Source organism: Chiloscyllium plagiosum, unplaced genomic scaffold (assembly GCF_037043375.1).
Source record: "Chiloscyllium plagiosum isolate Xiang-an unplaced genomic scaffold, Cpla_swu_hap1 HiC_scaffold_9, whole genome shotgun sequence".
NCBI classification, from domain to species: Eukaryota; Metazoa; Chordata; class Chondrichthyes; order Orectolobiformes; family Hemiscylliidae; genus Chiloscyllium; species Chiloscyllium plagiosum.
In genome coordinates, this window is record NW_028270147.1 from 93580782 (window position 1) to 93602050 (window position 21269).

The 21269-nt window shown below is 45.5% G+C and overlaps 1 protein-coding gene across 3 annotated transcripts in view; it reads left to right on the forward strand.

Moving 5' to 3' along the window:
* Positions 1–21269, forward strand: part of LOC122554629 (LIM homeobox transcription factor 1-alpha-like) — a 295124-nt gene that overhangs the window by 235225 nt on the left and 38630 nt on the right. For all 3 annotated transcript variants that reach the window (XM_087990924.1, XM_087990923.1, XM_087990925.1), the window contains exon 4: positions 18264–18496. In XM_087990924.1, the coding sequence (XP_087847050.1) occupies positions 18264–18496 (233 nt within the window). The remainder of the gene's footprint in view (positions 1–18263; positions 18497–21269) is intronic.

Consider the following 21269-nt stretch of genomic DNA (forward strand, 5'->3'; position numbering starts at 1 on the left):
GGGAACTGAGGTCAGAATTGGTTCCTTCTACACTCTGCCACAGTCTGCAAGCTCAGGTGCTCCCACAGAGCCATACATATTCTATGTATGTGAATCCAGAGTGCAGGCAATAGCAGGTATTGACCAGTTTGGTTCTGAACGACATGTGTGGGGCTAGGGTTAGGGTGAAAGGGCAGGTAAGGGAATGGTCCTTGTATTACAATCAGGGTGAGAGGAATTTCCTTTCATTTTACTCACAGAAGCGAGGATCAGCTTTTTTTTCCCATTTATCGCTTCTCTCTCAGAGGCACAAAAGGGCAGTTTAACCCAGAATCTCCAAGCGTGTACTGTTTGGTACTGTATGGAAGAGCTAGTCCTTGGCCTTTCTTGCTTATTACTCTGTGCGTTTTATAGTGCATCTGCATCTTTCAGAATGCTTAGCAGTGCCTAGCAGGAGACAGTTGCTATGGTTACACCTAATGCATTCTGCAGGTGAAAGTAAGAGCCCATCACATTTGGATTTTCTCCTCAATGCCAATGGTTAAGGGTGAGAAGAACCTTTTAAAGGTAAATTTCTCAGGTTGATGGACTGAATTTATCTGGAACATTATTATTGGTGGCATCACTTTATTCAATGCATTGTGCAAGTGAGTTTCAATCAGCGCATTTTACATTTCAAGCGCCTTGTGTCAACAGTAAGGACATTGAGGTAAATCAGGCTCAAACATTGCACTGTCCCCATGAAACACTTCCAGGACAGGGACAGCATGGAGTTAGGTACAGAGTAAACCTCCCTCTACACTGTCCCCATCAAATACTCCAGGACACATATGACATGGAGTTAGATACAGAGTAAGGTTCACTTCTCATTAGCCCATCATTATGAGATTGTGGTGATGGCCTCTGCAAATTGTTTATGTTTGGCTGTGATAGGGATTGCACTGAATGGCGTAGGTCCCCTAGTTAAAGTGCCTCTTTGAGCTCTCTGTCTTGATGTACATGTGAAAGATAGCTGTTTCTGTGGTAGTTGGTGCCCAAGGAGGCAGGAGAAAGTGGGGATAACATGGTGCCCGAAGCCTGCCTCTGCCTAACATTTATAATGCAGGAGACCGTAGGGGATTGATGAACATCGACCTGTGAAGATCAGATGAGCTCAGTTGATTGTAAGAATGCAATCATCTTGAAGTACTCTCTCTGTTTAGCTAGATGTCATTGCAAGGTTGGAGTGCTTCAGTATAGTTTACCCTTAAGATTAAGGGCCATTCGAGTAGATTACACCAACATTCAGTGGTTTAAATTTGTTAGAGAATGAAAGGTACCAAAGAATCAACCAGGGTCCAGCAGCCTGTGCTCTCTCTCAATCGTGAGACACTCATGAAGGCTTTAGAGCCCTGGTCCCAGGAGGTCTGTCCCTTAACAACAATCACTTCCATTTTGTCATCTCAAGGGGAAAAAAAACCCACTGGTGTTGCACATAGTGGTGGAGTAGAAAGTTTAGATTATTCAAGAGCAAGGGGCCTCTCAGTGCAACTTGTTGTCAAGTGAGATCAAGCTGCAAAATAGACAAAATGTGTCAGAGTCTGGCATTCTGGGATGGTGTACAACACATCACTCTGTCTCTAATCCCATGCTGTCCCTGTCCTGGGATCGTTTGATGGGGACAGTGGAGCCTTACTCTGCATCTAACCCCATGTTGAAGTAGTTGATTGGGACAGTGTAGAGAGAACTTTACTGTGTATCGAACCATCTGCTGTCTCTATCCCTGTCCTGGGGGTGCTTGACACTAATATTGGATAACAATGAGCACAGCTATTCCTTCTACCCATCAAGAAATTTCACAAATTTTATATCCTTGATCACAATTCATTCAATTACAATCCAGACAGGAGTTTAAAATGGAAGTACAAGGAAGTGTGAATGGGAGGCTCAGCAACAGATGGGCTGAGGTGGGGTGAAGTTAAGTGATGTGTGGACGAGGAAATAACTGATCTTGGGGCTGGGCATGAATGTCAGGTCGGGAAGCTCATTTCAGGATCAAACGTGCCACAGTCTGGGTGTGGCGGCTGGAGTCGACAGGTAGGAAATGGAGTTTGGAGCCAATGTCTTCAGTCTCTCCAAATGTCTGCTCATCTAGTACCGGATATCAAATAGTTTAGCAAAAATGGAGGAGCTAGCAGACGTGGTAATGAGGGTAAAGTTAAGGAGATCTGCTTGTGTTACAGTCACGTCATATACTTGCAATTGATTATAGTCGAGAGTGTGGGCGCTGGAAAAGCACAGCAGGTCAGGCAGCATCCGAGGAACAGGAGCGTCAACATTTCAGGCCAGAGCCCTTGCTCATTCCTGATGAATGGCTCTGGCCTGAAACGTCGATTCTCCTGCTCCTCGGATGCTGCCTGACCTGCTGTGCTTTTCCAGCACCCACACTCTCGACCCTGATCTCCAGCGTCTGCAGTCCCTCACTTTCTCTTGCAACTGAATATATTCTACTTTGAAAATAAAAGAGGAACATAGCAACTTACTTTGATACAAGATGGTGACCAAGGGTCAGGTGACAGTCTGTGACTTCTGCACGAAAAGACTAACTCATGAGACAGTGAGTTAATCGAGTGTGAAGCTGGAAAGGCACAGCAGGTCAGACAGCAACCGAGGAGCAGAAAAGTCAGTGTTTTGGGCCAAAACCCTTCATCAGGATTAAGTCATATCTGAACATGCTTACGGAAATTTCCTAAAACATAAGTGACCATGGGTGGGGCACCGTCCTTGAAAGGAACTGCCAAACATAAATCTGTAGAATTTACACCTTTGCAACAAACTGCCTAGCTTAAAGTCTAGACTTGCTGACTCTGAGTTTGAAACTAAAGATAGAGAACTGTAAAGAAAAAGCCAAGGTTATAAATAGGTGTGAGAGTCGATCATCAATTCTTCAATGTGTAACAAAGATGTCTAATCTCAAAGCACTCAGGGTTTCAATTAAAATATTGATCAAATGACCAAAACTTGTTGCAGTTTATATATCTTATTACCCTGCAAACCAATAGACAATAGGTGCAGGAGTGGGCCATTCGGCCCTTCCAGTCAGCACCACCATTCATTATGATCATGGCTGATCATCCACAGTCAGTATCCTGTTCCTGCCTTATCCCCATAACCCTTGATTCCACTATCTTTACCAGCTCTATCCACCTCTTTCTTGAAAGTATCCAGAGTCTTGGCCTCCACTACCTTCTGGGCCAGTGCATTCCATACATCCACCACTCTCTGGGTGAAACCAGTGGGGAGCTAGGTTGTCTCTAGTGCAATAAGATAAGAGGGATAAAATCCACCAGCCAAAAGAACCACAGAACCCTTCCTCAATAAGCAGTCATCTCAGCCCTCAGCCCTCCCATTGCTTAACCCACTTTTACCTGAAAAGCTTAATCTCATGGAAACCTGACCATAACTTCACTTGGAAATCCTGAGACTTCCTACATTTGTACTTTTCCAAAGCTCCAACACGTGCACCTTAAATGATGCAATCTGAATGTGAAATGAAATAAAAAATTGCTGGGAAAAACTCAGCAGGTCTGGCAGCATCTGTGGAGAGAAAGCAGAGTTAACATTTTAGGTCCAGAGACCCTTCTTCCAAACCATAATCACTGATTTCGAGCATCTGCAGGACTTTGGGTTTTTTTTTTGTTCAATCTTAATGTGATTTGTTTGCTGCATTTGGTCAATAATTTGTCTACGGGCTTTGTTCTCCGGAATTTATCTTTACATGTGTGTGTATGCGCCTGTGTGTATGTGTGTGTGCATGTGTATGAGAGTATGTGTGTGTGTGTGTGAGTGTATGTGTGTGTGTGTGTGTGTGTGTGAGAATGTATGTGTGTGTACGTTTGTGTGAGTGTATGTGTGTGCATGTATGTGCGTGTGTGTGAGTGTATTAGTGCGTGTGAGTGTGTGTGTGAGAGAGTATATGTGTGTGTGCATGTGTGAGTGTGTGTGTATGTGTGCATGTGTGTGAGAGTGTATGTGTGCATGTGTGTGAATGTATGTGTGTATGTGTGTGTATATATGTGTGTATGTGTGCGTGTGTGTGTGAGAATGCATGTGTGTGTACGTGTGAGTGTGAGAGTGTGTGTGAGTGTGTGTGTGCATGTGTGTGTGTGAGAGAGTGTGTGTACGTGTGAGTGTGAGAGTGTGTGTGAGTGTGTGTATGTGTGTGTGTGCATGTGTGTGTGTGAGAGAGTGTGTGTGTATGTGTGTGTGTATGTGTGCGTGTGTGTGTGTGTGTGTGAGAGAGTGTGTGTGTATGTGTGTGTGTGTATGTGTGCGTGTGTGATTATGTGTGTGTATGAGTGTGTGTCTGAAGGACGGAGAAGAAGTTGTGTTTACATTCCAGGGTTTTGTTTGTTTGACTTTTCTTCTGATTTAAACACTTTTCTGAAAGCCTATTCTGATTTAATTACTGAAAATCACAACACCAGAGAGATAATAGGTTTCTCTAAATACACATTACATTGCAGGTAGCCACATAAAAGGGGTAGGATTTCTCAACACCTTCCTTTTCCTATCCTTAACACTTGACACATGGCATTGTCTACTGGTCTACAGCTATTGCCATCGGTTGGCAAACGTGGTGCTACTGTTTAAGAAGGGTGGTAAAGACAAGCCAGGGAACTATCGACCGGTGAGCCTGACCTCGGTGGTGGGCAAGTTGTTGGAGGGAATCCTGAGGGACAGATGTACATGTATTTGGAAAGGCAAGGACTGATTAGGGATGGTCAACATGGCTTTGTGTGTGGGAAATCATGTCTCACAAACTTGATTGAGTTTTTTGAAGAAGTAACTGAGAAGATTGATGAGGGCAGAGCAGTAGATGTGATCTATATGGACTTCAGTAAGGCATTCGACAATGTCCCCATGGGAGATTGATTAGCAAGGTTAGATCTCATGGAATACAGGGAGAACTAGCCATTTGGATACAGAACTGGCTCAAAGGTAGAAGACAGAGGGTGGTGGTGGAGGGTTGTTTTTCAGACTGGAGGCCTGTGACCAGTGGAGTACCACAAGGATCGGTGCTGGGCCCTCTACTTTTTGTCATTTGCATAAATGATTTGGATGCGAACATAAGCGGTACAGTTAGTAAGTTTGCAGATGACACCAAAATTGGAGGTGTAGTGGACAGCGAAGAGGGTTACCTCAGATTACAACAGGATCTTGACCAGATGGGCCAATGGGCTGAGAAGTGGCAGATGGAGTTTAATTCAGATAACTGCGAAGTGCTGCATTTTGGGAAAGCAAATCTTAGCAGGACTTATACACTTAATGGTAAGGTCCTAGGGAGTGTTGCTGAAAAAGAGATCTTGGAGTGCAGGTTCATAGCTCCTTGAAAGTGGAGTCGTAGGTAGATAGGATAGTGAAGAAGGCGTTTGATATGCTTTCCTTTATTGGTCAGAGTATTGAGTACAGGAGTTGGGAGGTCATGTTGCGGCTGTACAGGACATTGGTTAGGCCACGGTTGGAATATTGCGTGCAGTTCTGGTCTCCTTCCTATCGGAAAGATGTTGTGAAACTTGAAAGGGTTCAGAAAACATTTCCAAGGATGTTGCCAGGGTTGGAGGATTTGAGCTACAGAGAGAGGCTGAACAGGCTGTGGCTGTTTTCCCTGAAGCGTCAGAAGCTGAGGGGTGATCTTATAGAGGTTTACAAAATTATGAGGGGCATGGATAGGATATATAGACAAAGTCTTTTCCCTGGAGTGAGGGAGTCCAGAACTAGAGGGTATAGGATTAGGGTGAGAGGGGAAAGATATAAAAGAGACCTAAGGGGCAACGTTTTCACGCAGAGGGTAGTACGTGTATGGAATTAGCTGCCAGAGGATGTGGTGGAGGCTGGTACAATTGCAACATTTAAGAGGCATTTGGATGGGTATATGAATAGGAAGGGTTTGGAGGGATATGGGCCGGGTGCTGGCAGGTGGGACTAGATTGGGTTGGGATATCTGGTCGGAATGGACAGGTTGGACCGAAGGGTCTGTTTCCATGCTGTACATCTCTATGACTATGACTATGCTTTCAGGACTTCACTTATAGACAATGTGACAATACTCCAGCTTTAAAAGGGGAATTATGACTTTTTTCTTTGAAGAGGAGCTCTAAAGCAGAGCTCCCTAGCTGTTGATCGCAAGCCCATCAAGTACATAGCTTGTGAGGCCTTGGTGTTACTTTTCTGAAGTGGAACACACACTTTATTCATACACTATAGTTAAAATACACCAAACTTAAAGAAGAAATTAGAATAACTTTATTGGAAAAACTTAACAGAATAATAGATTATCTTACTACTAAACTGTACCTGTTTCAATATAATAACATCCCATAAATACCCCATTGGCAAAGGACAAGTTCAGTAAAATAGATTGTCTCACAAGGAGAAAGTGAGGACTTGCAGATGCTGGAGCTCAGGGTTGAGAGTTTGTTGCTGGAAAAGCACAGCAGATCTGGCAACATCCGAGGAGCAGGAGAAGCGACGTTTCGGGCGGGAGCCCTTCATCAGGAATGATTAACTGTGATCATAATGAATGGCGGAACAGGATTGAAGGGCTGAATGGTCTTTTTCTTCTCCTAATTTCTATGTTCTATGGTAGGCATTGTTACAGAGACAAAGGGGAGCTGGATGCTAAGCCTTGCTCCTGATGAAGGGCTCTGGCCCGAAACGTTGATTCTCCTGCTCCTTGGACACTGCCTGACCTGCCGCGCTTTTCCAGCACCACACTCTCGACATAGACTTTCTCACAGACAGTTCTCCAGTCCAGGAGGAAAAACATCGAGAGAAAAGAGTAGCAGGTAGAGATGTCCTGCAGCTTCAAATCCCAGCAGCTATCACTGAAAAATTAAAACCAAAAATCCCGGTTCTGTGGGAACTTGACCACACCCGTTCAGGTTTGCTTCTATTGTTCCAACTTTAAGAAAAAATCCCCAAGGCATCACAAGCTGTTTATTCTTTGGGCTTTCAATAGACAGCCCGGTACCTCTGACTTCAAACCTCTCTTCAAACAAAAAGGACAAAATATATCTCTTATAGCCATAGTATCATCGCCACTGATCATAGATCTGGGTCAATGTCTTGGTGTTCCCTCCCTAAAGGCATTGTAGGTCAACCTATAGCATGTGGACTGCAACGGTTTGGAAAGGCAGCTCAGCCCCACCTTCTCAAGGGCAGATGGGGCAGGCAATAAATGTTAGCCCAGCCAGCGATGCCCATGCTCTGAGTGAATAAAAAAAGTCAAATACTCAAATATCGGGAAACGCACTCCAAATGATGTGTTTTCTTTGCTCAGTCTCCGGGAATATTAAATTGTGCCTCAATTCGTTAACATTTATATTGAATATTGCAACTTAAAAAATTATGTTTATTTACATAGAATTGAAAGGAATGACGCTGTGTATCCTTCATGTAAACAGTGGGTCTGATCCCATGTTCACACCGTTCCCATCTCCCTTTATCATCGTCTCTTCCCTCCAACTATCTATCTAGCCCATTGAGTCAGGCTCTAGACCTCTATCACAAAGCCTGAATTCCTGAAGAAGGGCTTATGCCTGAAACGTCGATTCCCCTGTTCCTTGGATGCTGCCTGACCTGCTGCGCTTTTCCAGCAACACATTTTCAGCTCTAATCTCCAGCATCTGCCGTCCACACTTTCTCCTAGCTCTATCACAAAGGTCAAGGCTGTGCATTACTGAAGGAGTTGCTGTACACTTAGAGGTGCTGTCTTTCGAGTTGGACATCAAGCCCTACCCAAGCGCCTGCCCAGCTGGATGTAAAACATGTCAAGGCACTTTCATGGAAGAGCAGGGACCAATATTTATACCTCGTTTAGCGCCACACAAGTTATCTCATCATTATGTTGCCATTTGTGGAAATATTTTCTGTGCAATTTCTGTGGTTTGTGCATTTCTTGCATTGGGACTGTGTCTACACTTCAAATGCATTTTAATTGGTTGCTAAGCATTTTGAAACGTCACTAAATTGCCTGGGCATGTCTTGTCCACAGAAAGCAAGACAAATCCAACCTGGTCAGTTACTGCCCCATCTACTGTTAATCATCAGCGAAGTGAAAGTAGATATTGTTAATGTGGACTTGCTCTACAATAATCTTCTCACTTTTGTTCAGTTTGGGTACTACAGCTGCTGACCTCATGCCAGCCTTGATTCAAACATGGATGAAAGAGTTAAATTCTAGAGGTGGGAGTGAGAGAGACTGCCCTTGACGTCAAGGTCAAACTTGACCATGTGTGGCATCAAGGAGCCCTAGCAAAAGTGGTATCATTGAGAATCAGGGGACAAACTCTCCACTGGCTGGAGTCAAATCTGTGAAGATGGTTGTGGTTGTTGAAGGTTGTGGTTGTTGGGAGATATTTTCTAATCAGTCTGCTCAGTGATGTTATGACACACCTCTGAAGCAGCAGGGACTTGAACTTGAGTTTCCTAACTGGAAGGTATGAACTCTATCCTGTGCCACAAAAGCTTTCCCACATTCTCCAGTTCTTCAGGGTAGTGTCAGGCCCAAAAATCTTCAACTGCTTCATCAATGACCTCAATCATAAGATCAGAAATGGGATGTTCACTGATGATTGCATGATGTTCGGCACCATTTTCGACTCCACAGACATTGAAGCAGTCTAAGTCCAAATGCAGCAAGACCTGGACAATGTCCAGACCTGGGCTGATAAATGGCAAACAACATTTTTACCACAGATGCCAGGCAATGACCATCTCCAATAAGACAGAATCCTTGGAATTCAATTACATTACCATCACTTTATCCCCACAATTAATGGGATTGCCATTGACCAGAAACTGAACTGGACCAGCCATACAAATACAGTGACTACAAGAACAGATTAGAAGCTAGGAATTCTGTAGTGCCATCTACACGGCACAAGTCAGGTGTGTAATGGATAACTCCCCAATGACTCTCAAGAAGCTGAACATAGCAGCAGATGAAGGGCCTACGCCTGAAATATCGATTCTCCTGCTGCTCGGATGCTGCCTGACCTGCTGTGCTTTTCCAGTGCCACACTTTTTGACAGCCTTCTTGATAGACGTCCCATCCACCACCTTTAGCATTCATTCTGTTGATCACTAACACGTAGTGGTACACAGAGTGTGCGCCATCTATAAGCTGCACGAAAGAAACTCGCCAAAGCTCCTTACACGTCACCTTCCAAATCCACAACCTCTTCCACTTCAAAGGATTAGACCACACGTATAAGTTCACCTTCAAAACAGGGATGGGCGATAAGTACTGCCCTTGCCAACAACACCCTCGTCCTGCAAATGAATTTAGAGTGTCTTCTGCATCATGACCTCAGTCCCTTAAACCTATACCCTTCTGCTCTTGATTCTTAGCCACTCAGAAAACTGGTTTCCAGCTTCTCTTCCCAACACTTCATCTGATGAGAACCAGCTCAATTGCATCAGCCCTCAAACCCTCTAGTTCTTAATGAAGCATCAGGATGAAAACACAATGTGTGTCCAGACATACTGCAGTGGTGCAAACTGTAGGCTTTTGAGTGCATGGTTTGGAAGGGAGCCTAATTTTTATGTGTCGTGAACAATTGGTAGGAGATTAGATTAGCTTCCCTATCGTATGGAAACAGGCCCATCGGCCCAACAAGTCCACATCCAACCCTCCGAAGAGCAGCCTACCCAGACCCATTTCCCTCTGACTAATGCATCTAACACTATGAGCAATTTAGCATGGCCAATTCACCTGACCTGCACATCTTTGGACTGTGGGAGGAAACCGGCGCACCCGGAGGAAACCCACGCAGACACGGGGAGAATGTGCAAACTCCACACAGTCACCTGAGACTGGAATCGAACCCAGGTCCCTGGCGCTGTGAGGCAGCAGTGCTAACCACTGAGTCACCATGCCACCCACCAATGAAGTGAATGCAGCACTCGCTCCATCCCTGGGTTGTCTTGAACCACTAACCTTCTAATTAACAGCCGACCGCGCTGACTGATTACGCCACAGAGACTGGCTGACCAATTGTGCCACAGGTACTGTGATTGAGTTCTGTGTTGTTGACCAGATCTGTGTCGCTAATTGATAACTCAGTGCTCGACATGAAAATCAGATGAGAGGGAATAAGGATAGAGACGTTGCAGAGTCAAAATCCTGGAATTCCTCTCCTAACTACACCTAAACCACCCAGACCGCTGCGAAATAGATGGCAGCTCACCACCATCATCTTGAGGGCAATTAGGGATGGGCAATAAGTGCTGGCTTTCTAAGCAAATCATCTGTAAATCAAACAAAGGAAGCCTATAAACAGTTTAAAACCAGTGAAAGTGTAGCTAGTCCTTGAGAGTTTGATGGAGATTGTCATTACCTGGACTTTTGACATTGGCTGAATTCTGTAGTACTTATCGTTAGAGGGGTCAGGGGAGACTTCTGAATGTCCCATTTCTACCCTTCAAAGCATCAGATTTTAAAGTGTTGACAAGGTTCAGCTAAATAGATCTCTCCATCTCTATAGCTCTCCTTGAATCTTACAAAATTCCTTGACTCTTTCTGTTGTATATGGGCTGAATGGGGTAATGTTGAGGGTTGTCAGAAACACTTCCCCACCTCCCCCCCCACCCCCGACCTGAATTACTTCACATAACTTTGTGGGCAGCACGGCTTAGTAGGTTATAGGAGCAAGACTTAGCATCTCTCGTAGTCTCTGTAACAATGCCTACCACAGAAACATAGAAATTAGGAGAAGAAATAGACCATTCAGCCCTTCAATCCTGTTCCGCCATTCATTATGATCATCCAACTCTTCCAGCTTTTCCCCCCATCTCCTTTGAAAATCAGTGCAATGAACCATCTTTGTTCAATAGTTAGTTGAAGTGAGACTACAAGTGCTTTTTTATTTACATTTCAGAAGGAGGTTGGCAGCTAACCCAGCACCCACTGAGGTGCAGTCTTGCTTGCATATAAAACACTGGTCACTTGCCTGTTGTCTGGTGGACAGCCATATTTGTCAGCCAGCTAGGCTGCATTGAACTTTCTCCGACACTGTGTTCTCACCTAGCACTGCCGACGCGTACATGTTATCCAGCAGCACCACAGGATATCGAGTGGGACTCAGACCTCTGCTTCCCCCATTCCCATTACTCAGCCTCGCTGATCAGCTGCAGCATTAATCTGGCTGGGATACAGCACTGCCCGAAACAATGGTCAAGGTGACTTCAATTGTAACCTCCCGTTGGGAAATGGATGAATACACACAACAGGAAAACTTCAAAAGGCTGCAGAGGAAGAGAGTGCCAAAAGGAAGAGCACTTTCGAAGAGCTAGCACAAGCAGTCTGGGCCAAATGGCACTTTGCATCATGCCCCCTCTCACTTGGTGCCCACTGAAACCCTTGGGGCTGGGGTAGAGGTCTCATTTATGACAAGTACCATAGAATTCATACAGTGTGAAAGCAGGCTATTCGACCCATTGAGTCCACACTGACCCTCAGAAGAGCATCCCACCCAGACCCAGATCCCCTATCCCATCCTTGTAACTCTGCATGGACGTCATGGCCAATTCACCCTGACCTGCACGTCTTTGGACTGTGGGAGGAAACCAGAGCACCCGGAGGAAACCCACACAGACACGGGGAGAACTTGCAAACTCCAAACAGACAGTCGCCCGAGGCTGGAACCGAACCTGGGTCCTGGGTGCTGTGAGGCAGCTCTGCTAACTCCTGAGCTACCCATGCCACCTGGGGTGGCAATTGTGACTGGTCTCTGGCTTGTCTCTTGGCACCGTTGCTGATGGGTGCTCTTGGCTGATCCAGGCTAAGGGTCAGATGAACAGCCAGTGACATCTAAGGTTTGGGGGTGGAGGGGAAGGGAGATGTGGTGAAGTCTGACCTTAGCTATCTCACCTCACATATCCGCCTCTGGTACCACCGGCTAACTTGGCGATGCATCTCCATGCCTCACCTAATGCCCTACCCAGCCTCTCTCTCTCTCTCTCTCACTCTGTCCCACCTTTCCATCTTCACTAATGAAATCCGAAACCGACTCAGTGTAATCCTGCACTAGTGATTAGAGATGATTGATTGCGAGGCATGTAACATTAATCAGATGTTTAAATATTGTCACTCTCCCTCCCCTCCCCCGCGCTGTTGCTAAGCTTCGAGCTGCGGAAGAAATTCCACACTTGCTTATTTAACAATGCAGCAGATTATGCAGCAGCTTCTTAAACAGATTAGCGAGGGTCGATTAAACAGATTAAAGGGGGGGGGTGGGGGTGGGGTGGGTGGGGTATAGGTCCAAAGAAGCATATTTTCTTTTTATTAAACTGGGTTTGCCGTCTCCATGGTGATGCAGCTAATAACACATGTTGGGCGAGCAGGGACTCTGTAAGGCTGCATTTTCTCCTGTCTATCTCCTGTAATTTAAATTAGACTGACATTCAGCTCGGCGGGGGAGGGGCCAGTTTTCAGGAGCTGGAAACCTGGACCACAACTGCATGTTACACACTACATACAGATGGGTATGGAAACATGTACTGTCAGAGCTACACGTTGTGCTGCTGTTTAACATTGTAGAATTGATACTAAATGTGGGTGGATTGCTCCCTTTTACTCAGTGTACTGACACTGAGACACATGCACAGTCCCAGACAGGAGTGAATCATTCCCTTTTACAGTGTGTATGTATGGACAGGAGCTGACACTGACACACACACACACACACACAGTCCCAGACAGGAGTGAATCATTCCCTTTTACACAGTGTGTGCTGTACATGGACAGGAGCTGTCACTGAGACACACACACACACACAGTCCCAGACAGGAGTGAATCACTCCCTTTTACACAGTGTGTACTGTACATGGACAGGAGCTGACACTGACACACACACACACACAGTCCCAGACAGGAGTGAATCACTCCCTTTTACCCAGTGTGTACTGTACATGGACAGGAGCTGACACTGACACACACACACAGTCCCAGACAGGAGTGAATCACTCCCATTTACACAGTGTGTACTGTACATGGACAGGAGCTGACACTGACACACACACACACACACACACAGTCCCAGACAGGAGTGAATCACTCCCTTTTACACAGTGTGTACTGTACATGGACAGGAGCTGTCACTGACACACACACAGTCCCAGACAGGAGTGAATCATTCCCTTTTACACAGTGTGTACTGTACATGGACAGGAGCTGACACTGACACACACACACACACACACACACACAGTCCCAGACAGGAGTGAATCACTCCCTTTTACACAGTGTGTACTGTACATGGACAGGAGCTGACACTGACACACACACACACACAGTCCCAGACAGGAGTGAATCACTCCCTTTTACACAGTGTGTACTGTACATGGACAGGAGCTGACACACACACACACACACACACACAGTCCCAGACAGGAATGAATCATTCCCTTTTACACAGTGTGTACTGTACATGGACAGGAGCTGACACTGACACACACACACACACACACACACACAGTCCCAGACAGGAGTGAATCACTCCCTTTTACACAGTGTGTACTGTACATGGACAGGAGCTGACACTGACACACACACACACACACAGTCCCAGACAGGAGTGAATCACTCCCTTTTACACAGTGTGTACTGTACATGGACAGGAGCTGTCACTGACACACACACAGTCCCAGACAGGAGTGAATCATTCCCTTTTACACAGTGTGTACTGTACATGGACAGGAGCTGACACTGAGACACACACACACACACAGTCCCAGACAGGAGTGAATCACTCCCTTTTACACAGTGTGTACTGTACATGGACAGGAGCTGACACTGACACACACACACACACACACACACACAGTCCCAGACAGGAGTGAATCACTCCCTTTTACACAGTGTGTACTGTACATGGACAGGAGCTGACACTGACACACACACACACACACACACACAGTCCCAGACAGGAGTGAATCACTCCCTTTTACACAGTGTGTACTGTACATGGACAGGAGCTGACACTGACACACACACACACACAGTCCCAGACAGGAGTGAATCACTCCCTTTTACACAGTGTGTACTGTACATGGACAGGAGCTGACACTGACACACACACACACACACACACACAGTCCCAGACAGGAGTGAATCACTCCCTTTTACACAGTGTGTACTGTACATGGACAGGAGCTGACACTGACACACACACACACACAGTCCCAGACAGGAGTGAATCACTCCCTTTTACACAGTGTGTACTGTACATGGACAGGAGCTGACACTGACACACACACACACACACAGTCCCAGACAGGAGTGAATCATTCCCTCTTACACAGTGTGTACTGTACATGGACAGGAGCTGACACTGACACACACACAGTCCCAGACAGGAGTGAATCATTCCCTCTTACACAGTGTGTACTGTACATGGACAGGAGCTGACACTGAAATAAACATGAACTAGATGAATGCCACTTTCTTTGCAATCTGTTGATGTTGAAGAATATATCTGATGTGAAATATCTGAGATGTTTGATTTAAAAAAGTACACAAAATATGAATATTACAAACTGTAGTTGAGACACTAGAAAACATTTACACTATATATGCAATCATTAGCAAAATAATAATTACATCTTGTAAAATATTGATTTAGCTGTAATAATTTAACATCAATCACTTTGGTATTGAAAGAAGCTTCTTTTAACTTTGAATCAAAAGCTGGTGTCTGTCTCTTTAATTAGAAAGGGAGTATGGAAGCACTTGTAGACTTGCAGCAAAGATGATTAAAAAAAAACAGGCTTGTATTTTTGTTTCTGAATCCTCAACTCTTTTCTTTGTGTTCTTGGCTCTATTTGCAAACAGTGAAGCCATAATTCTCTGGAGTGAGAGCCCGGGGGTGTAAGGAGACCCCATCCATCAGGGTGATTTGATAGTAGGCTTGGTTTGGGGGCAGGGTTGGTGTGGTTAAAAACAACTTGTTCCTCACTGACAGCTTGCAATCCCATCTTAGTTCCCGATTGATTCGCCTTCCTTGTCCCAATTTTTTTTTCTCGTTCTTTTTCCCGGAGACACTGATTCTCCCTGGGACTTTTGCTTCCTTGGCTTCTCTGTCATCTCACTCAGTTTACCACTCGATATCCATGAACCATATTCGTGACCAGGAGTACCACCATGGCTGTATCCCTACAGCGGTCACCACAGAAGGTCCTGATTCTTGTTCCCATTCACACACTCACCATTCCACTCATTTCCACTCCTCCCTCATTTTCCAAGTGGCTTTGAAGTAAGCTGGAATAGGACGGCTTCCCTCCTCTGAACCTCACCAAATCCCCTCATTGAGACGACGCTACGCAATTTGTAACTCTGAGAATCAGACCAGGGTGGTTTAGAGACTTGATTGCTAATATAGAGCCTTTGTAAAAATACTTTGTTAAGCAATTTATTTTCTTGGCCGTGTGTCTGCAGGCAATAAATGTAAGAGTTAACTGCTGTCAGCGGAAGGCTATCTCACATAGTAGCACTAATCTCGAGTCTTAACTTGCGGCTTAGCTATTGTATACTCACAGCCTATAATCCGGGGATCACACAGAACATCTGCTTTCCAAATGAGACCAGCCTTTTTGCGGGTTTGGAGGAGGATAGCCAATGGAAAGGACAAAGCTTCTCTGGGTTAGCAGCAACGCAAAGTTCTGAATGGGATGGATGCTTCAGTATAATGCAGGGTTGACGGGAGGATAACAGAACGTCTTGTTATAATTCCAGACCAGACCAAATTTTGGATCTGCAAATTTGATAAGTGACCGGTAGCCTTCTAGCAAAAATTTGAAATCCTAGTTACTCACTAAAGCCACAAAATTCCAACAAAAAAAAGAAATGTTACTGCACCCCAGTTAACAAATAAATCTGTCAATTAGCTGACATCCCTCCTGATTTACCACAAAGTCAACGTGGATTCACCAGGAAACTTTGGCGTTTCTGCATTTAACAACGGGCACAACCCAAGGCAGATCCCAGGAATCTCTCAGCAACCAACTCAGACATCAGTCTTTAACTGAGAAGTTCAAACATTTGTTACAATCCTGCTTTCCTTATGAGGAATTCTAGTGCCTCTCCTGCAAAGATCCAATCTGATCCTTAGCCGACGACAGATCAGCTGTGTGCATATTCCCACAGACACAATCTTAACCCAAAAGTTACACTATTCCAGATTTCTATCAAATTTACGCACAAACCTATCCCTATCAATTTTCTGTTTAGAGCTGAACTGACCTCCACCTGAGATTTCATTCCACCATCTCACCCACCATGTTGGTCAAAGTCCCAGTTTCTAAACAGATCCAAGATCCCAATGTCTTAAGAACTCTGTTTCTGAAAGCTATTCCTGGGCCTCCCTGATTTTTCGCTCTCTCTCTTTCTCTGTCTTAGAAGCACTCAGTGCACAATGTCTTCCAGGACTTCCCTGCAATGTCGTCATGGGCAGCACTTCGGATGCATGGACCCTTGAAACTGACCTGTCCCATTAATGTCTCCCGGCTGGGTTCCACCCCATTGTTCTGAAAGATGATCAGACATATCAACCCTTTGTCATTCGGTGCAGTACTTTAAACATTACCACCTCCAGTCAACTAAGGATGACTTCCCCTTCCCCACCAACAAAGTGTATAATTACTGTGGCTCAACACCCACCACACACACTCGCAGATAATGCAAAAAGTATAGATTTCATTGCAGTCTGGAGAACCTCATCCATTACAATCCAAGGTCATATGGATGGAGTAAGAGAGCTGGAAATACTTGCTCAAGAAAATACTTTGCCTTGTCACCATTGAATGGTGCTGGAAGTATGAAGTCAGATGGAAACACTGGACCAAACACAGAGAATACTAGAGAAACTCAGCAGGGCTGGCAAAATCTGTGGAGAAAGAAACAGAGTTAATGTTTCGAGCCCAGTATGACTCTTCTTTAACATCAGAAGCAGTTGGAAAATGGTGGGTTTTATATTTCTGAACAAGCTGAAAGATTAAAATTCTGGAGTGGAGTGGTGTTAGAAAAGCACAGCAGTTCAGGCAGCATCTGAGGAGGAGGAAACCCTTCAGGCACTCTGCCTGTATTCCTGATGAAGTGCTTTGGCCCGAAACGTCGATTTTCCTGCTCCTCTGATGCTGCCTGAACTGCTGCGCTTTTCCAGCACCACTCTAATCCAGAATCTGGTTTCCAGCATCTGCAGTCATTGTTTTTACCCTGTTTTTACCTCATTGTTTTTACCTACTTGAAAGATTAAAATGGAGACCCTGTCAGGGAGAAGAGAGCAGATCTTCAAGGTGGGTATACCTGCAAGAGAAGCACCAACAAACTAAATGCTTGAATAAAAGCAAAATATTGCGGATGCTGGAAATCTGAAACAAACACAGAGAACGCTGGAGATGTTCAGAAGGTCTGAACAAGCATCTTTCAGCCTGTTTAAAAAATATAAAAAGCTGCCATTTTCTGACTTTTTCGGTTCTGAGGAAGAGTCAGACAGGACTCGAAACATTAACTCTTGGTTCATTCGCCACACATGTTGAGTTTCTCCAGCAAGTTCTATGTTTGTGCAGTATTTTATGTTTCTTTGAGCGTGCCCACTGGAGTTTTGCATCGGTGACTTTTGCAGATGGAGGGGAATTAGCGGCCAGCCCTGTTGAAGCTGTGTGGTTGTCTTCCTGAGGAAAGAAAGTGGCTGTTTAAAAGGAAAAACTGACCCAAACGGGGGCGAGGACACAACTTTGTATTCAACAGTGAATACAAATCTCTTCCTCAGTCACAAACCGTTGCTGCCAATTCTCACTGTTGGACTGTAGATATGTCTTCACAACTTGGGAGTGTTCATTTCCACATCCAGTGAGAGCAGAATGGTTGCCCATTATACAGCCCTGTGTGATTTTCCTGTCTGCCAATTGCTGCCCACAAGCACAGCCCTATAGACAACAGCTCTGAACTGCTGCCTGTCCATGTTAACTGTGGGATTTTGTTAGCACGTTTGCCAGTAATGTCAGGTCTCTTTTCCCAAGTTGCCCACCCCCTCCCGCTGAAGGGCTGAGAGAGAATTAGAGCCTGGGAGGGTAAATGAAGCAAAGGTAGAGCTGGAGACGAGAGAGAGAGAGAGAGAGAGAGGAGGTAAAGCGAACTGCAGTAGCGACATTAGAGGAGCATTGGCTGTGCGAAGGGCTTGGTCGGCGGCTGGTGCGAAATGGCCTCAGCATTCAATGGGATCTTTCTCTTTGTGTCTGTGCAGGCTGTTTGTAGCCAAGTGCAGCGGCTGCATGGAGACGATCGCTCCCACCGAGTTCGTCATGAGGGCGCAGAAGAGCGTCTACCACCTGCCCTGCTTCTGCTGCTGTGTGTGCGAGCGGCAGCTCCAGAAAGGCGATGAGTTTGTGCTGAAGGAGGGCCAACTGCTCTGCAAGGGCGACTACGAGAAGGAGCGGGAGCTGCTGAGCCTGGTCAGCCCGGCCGCCTCGGATTCAGGTAACCCAAACCCAGCGCCAGGCGGGGTCTAAAAGGCTGGTACACACACACGATGGACCCAAATGACCCGCAGTTTAGGATTCGCAGCAGGCAGGTGAACGCGCAATTCCAGACTCAACATTACTAACTAGGGGAAGGCCATATTTCTGTCTTTCTCCCTCACCTAGTGTTGTCTAAAGCATTTGACCCTAATCAGACTAGTTTCATGGGATTAAGTGGACTGTTATTTAAATCAGTGATTCTCAACTGTTTTTGTTTTGCCACGTCCCACCCCAGGAACTCTTCTCAGGTTCCAGGGCCCACCCCTTTCAGACAGGGATACAACACGAACAGATAGACACGCTGATCTTCGGATAATGAAATATGGTGGTAGTGGATGTGAGAACCCTTGATTGAATGCGTTTTGACCTGGTGCAGTCCAGTTCGTCACTGACCCTGAAGTGAGGCTGTGTGGGAGGAGCTTAAGCAATTAATTTAACAGGTGCGCCGAATTCAAACTGTGTGTTGGAAAGATGTTATAAATAGGAGGGAAACCATTGACTCCAATGGCTATTTCATTGGTTCAGTGACCAGGGCCCCTCATAAACACTTGGGATTCCTCATCTCACAGTTTTCAGCCTGATGTCCCCTTCAAATGTGTAAGGCCCCTAAGGGGCCAATGGCCCCTGTTGAGAAGGGCTGATTTAAATGGTGGAAAATTGCAGCACGCGGTTGTGCAGAGGGACCTGGGTATCCTTGTGCATGAATCACAAAAGTAGATCATTATGAAGACAAATGGAATATTGTCCTTCATTGTGAGAAGGATGGAGTTTAAAAGCAGGGAGGTTATGTTGCAGCTGTATAGGGTGCTGGTGAGGCCACACCTGGAGTACTCTGTACAGTTTTGGTCTCCTTCCTTGAGAAAAGATATATTGGCACTGGAGAGGGTGCAGAGGAGGTTCACTAGATTGATTGAGGAGAGATTGAGTCGACTGAGATTATACACATTTGAATTTAGAAGAATGAGGGGAGATATTTTAGAAACATATAAAATTATGAAGGGAATAGAAGCAGGGAGGTTGTTCCCCCTGGTGGGTGAAACTAGAAGAATGAGGGGCATTGCTTCATAATCAGAGGGAGCAGATTTAGGACTGAGATGAGGAGGAACATCTTCATCCAAAGGCTTGTGTATCTGCGGAATTCCCTGCCCAGTGAAGCAGTTGTAGCTACCTTGTTGAATGCTTTTAATGGAAAGATAGATAGAATTTTGGACAGTAAAGGGATTAAGATTTTGGGCGGCACAGTGGCACAGTGGTTAGCACTGCTGCCTCACAGTGCCAGAGACCCGGGTTCAATTCCCGCCTCAGGCGACTGACTGTGTGGAGTTTGCAAGTTCTCCCCGTGTCTGCATGGGTTTCCTCCGGGTGCTCCGGTTTCCTCCCACAGTCCAAAGATGTGCAGGTCAGGTGAATTGGCTATGCTATGTTGCCCGTAGTGTTAGGGGCCGGGGTAAATGTGGGGGAGTGGGTCTGGGTGGGTTGCGCTTCGGCGGGTCGGTGTGGACTTTGTTGGACTGAAGGGCCTGTTTCCACACTGTAATGTAATCTAATCTAAAGTTATGGTGACAAGGTGGATAAGTGGAGCTGAGTCCATGAAAAGAGCAGCCATGATCTTATTGAATGGTGGAGCACGCTCAAGAGACTAGCCGGCCTACTCCTGCTCCTGATGTTTTTATTATTTGCTGTCACAGAGGTCCGAATCCTATGGAGAACTATATCTTCTTTGAGTTACCCTGCTGAAATAGAGTTTTGGCCAGTACCTCACTGAAGTCTATTGAAGAAATGGTGTCCATAATTTAGACAAAGACGTTGGAGGTGGTCAGGAGGGAAAACTGTCTTTTGAACGTCGGAGGATATTATACATGGTAGGGCATGTTCCTCTTCTACTGTGAATGCATTCAGTGAATGGGTTTCTCAATGGGTTGTCTCAGCAGATATTACCCACCCACCCTCCCTTTCTAATCTCAGAGTCACAATATTGTGGGTCAGGGCCCACTCCAAAGACTTGAGCACATCACCCAGGCTGGCACTACAGTGCAGCACTGAGAGAGGGCTACTGTGCTAATGATTGCAATGTCACACCTCTCAGGTGGCCAGCCTATCCAAAAGAATGAGAGAGCTCCAGCATAATTTACCCAATATTTACTCAACAACAACAAATTACCTGGCCATCATATTTATGGGCATAAATTAGCTGCCGAATCTCCTGCATTACAACAGTACCGTTAAAGTCAATAATTGGTTGGAAGACGTGTTGGAACACACTGAGATAGTGGAAGGTTCCATGTAAATACAAGTCATTGGTTCTGGTACAGATACCTGCGGGGGTATTTGAGAGCAGGCATGGTTCCAACTGTGTCTGATATTTGAAAGTAACACAGGCTGGAGGTTGGTGCCTTGCAGTACTGGCCGCGCAGACTGTCTGTTAGAAATGGAACTTCCCCTCAACATTACTTTCCTGGCGTACACCTCAGTTCGACAGAGGATAAACCTCATCTCTTTCAAGAAACAAAAACCACCGGTAGTACTGAATGGATCAAATGGAGGAGAGAAGAGTTGTTGGCAGGAATATGACAGGAAGGATTTCCCCCCGGCACTAATTGAAAAGAACTGGTATTTTTAATTTTGTGGTGCCTTTGAAGAAATCATTCCTTGAAGTACCGGTCTACAAGGAGTTGGGACATTTCCCACAGTGAAAGAAGAGTCCATATACTAATTGGTACAGCCCTGTTTCA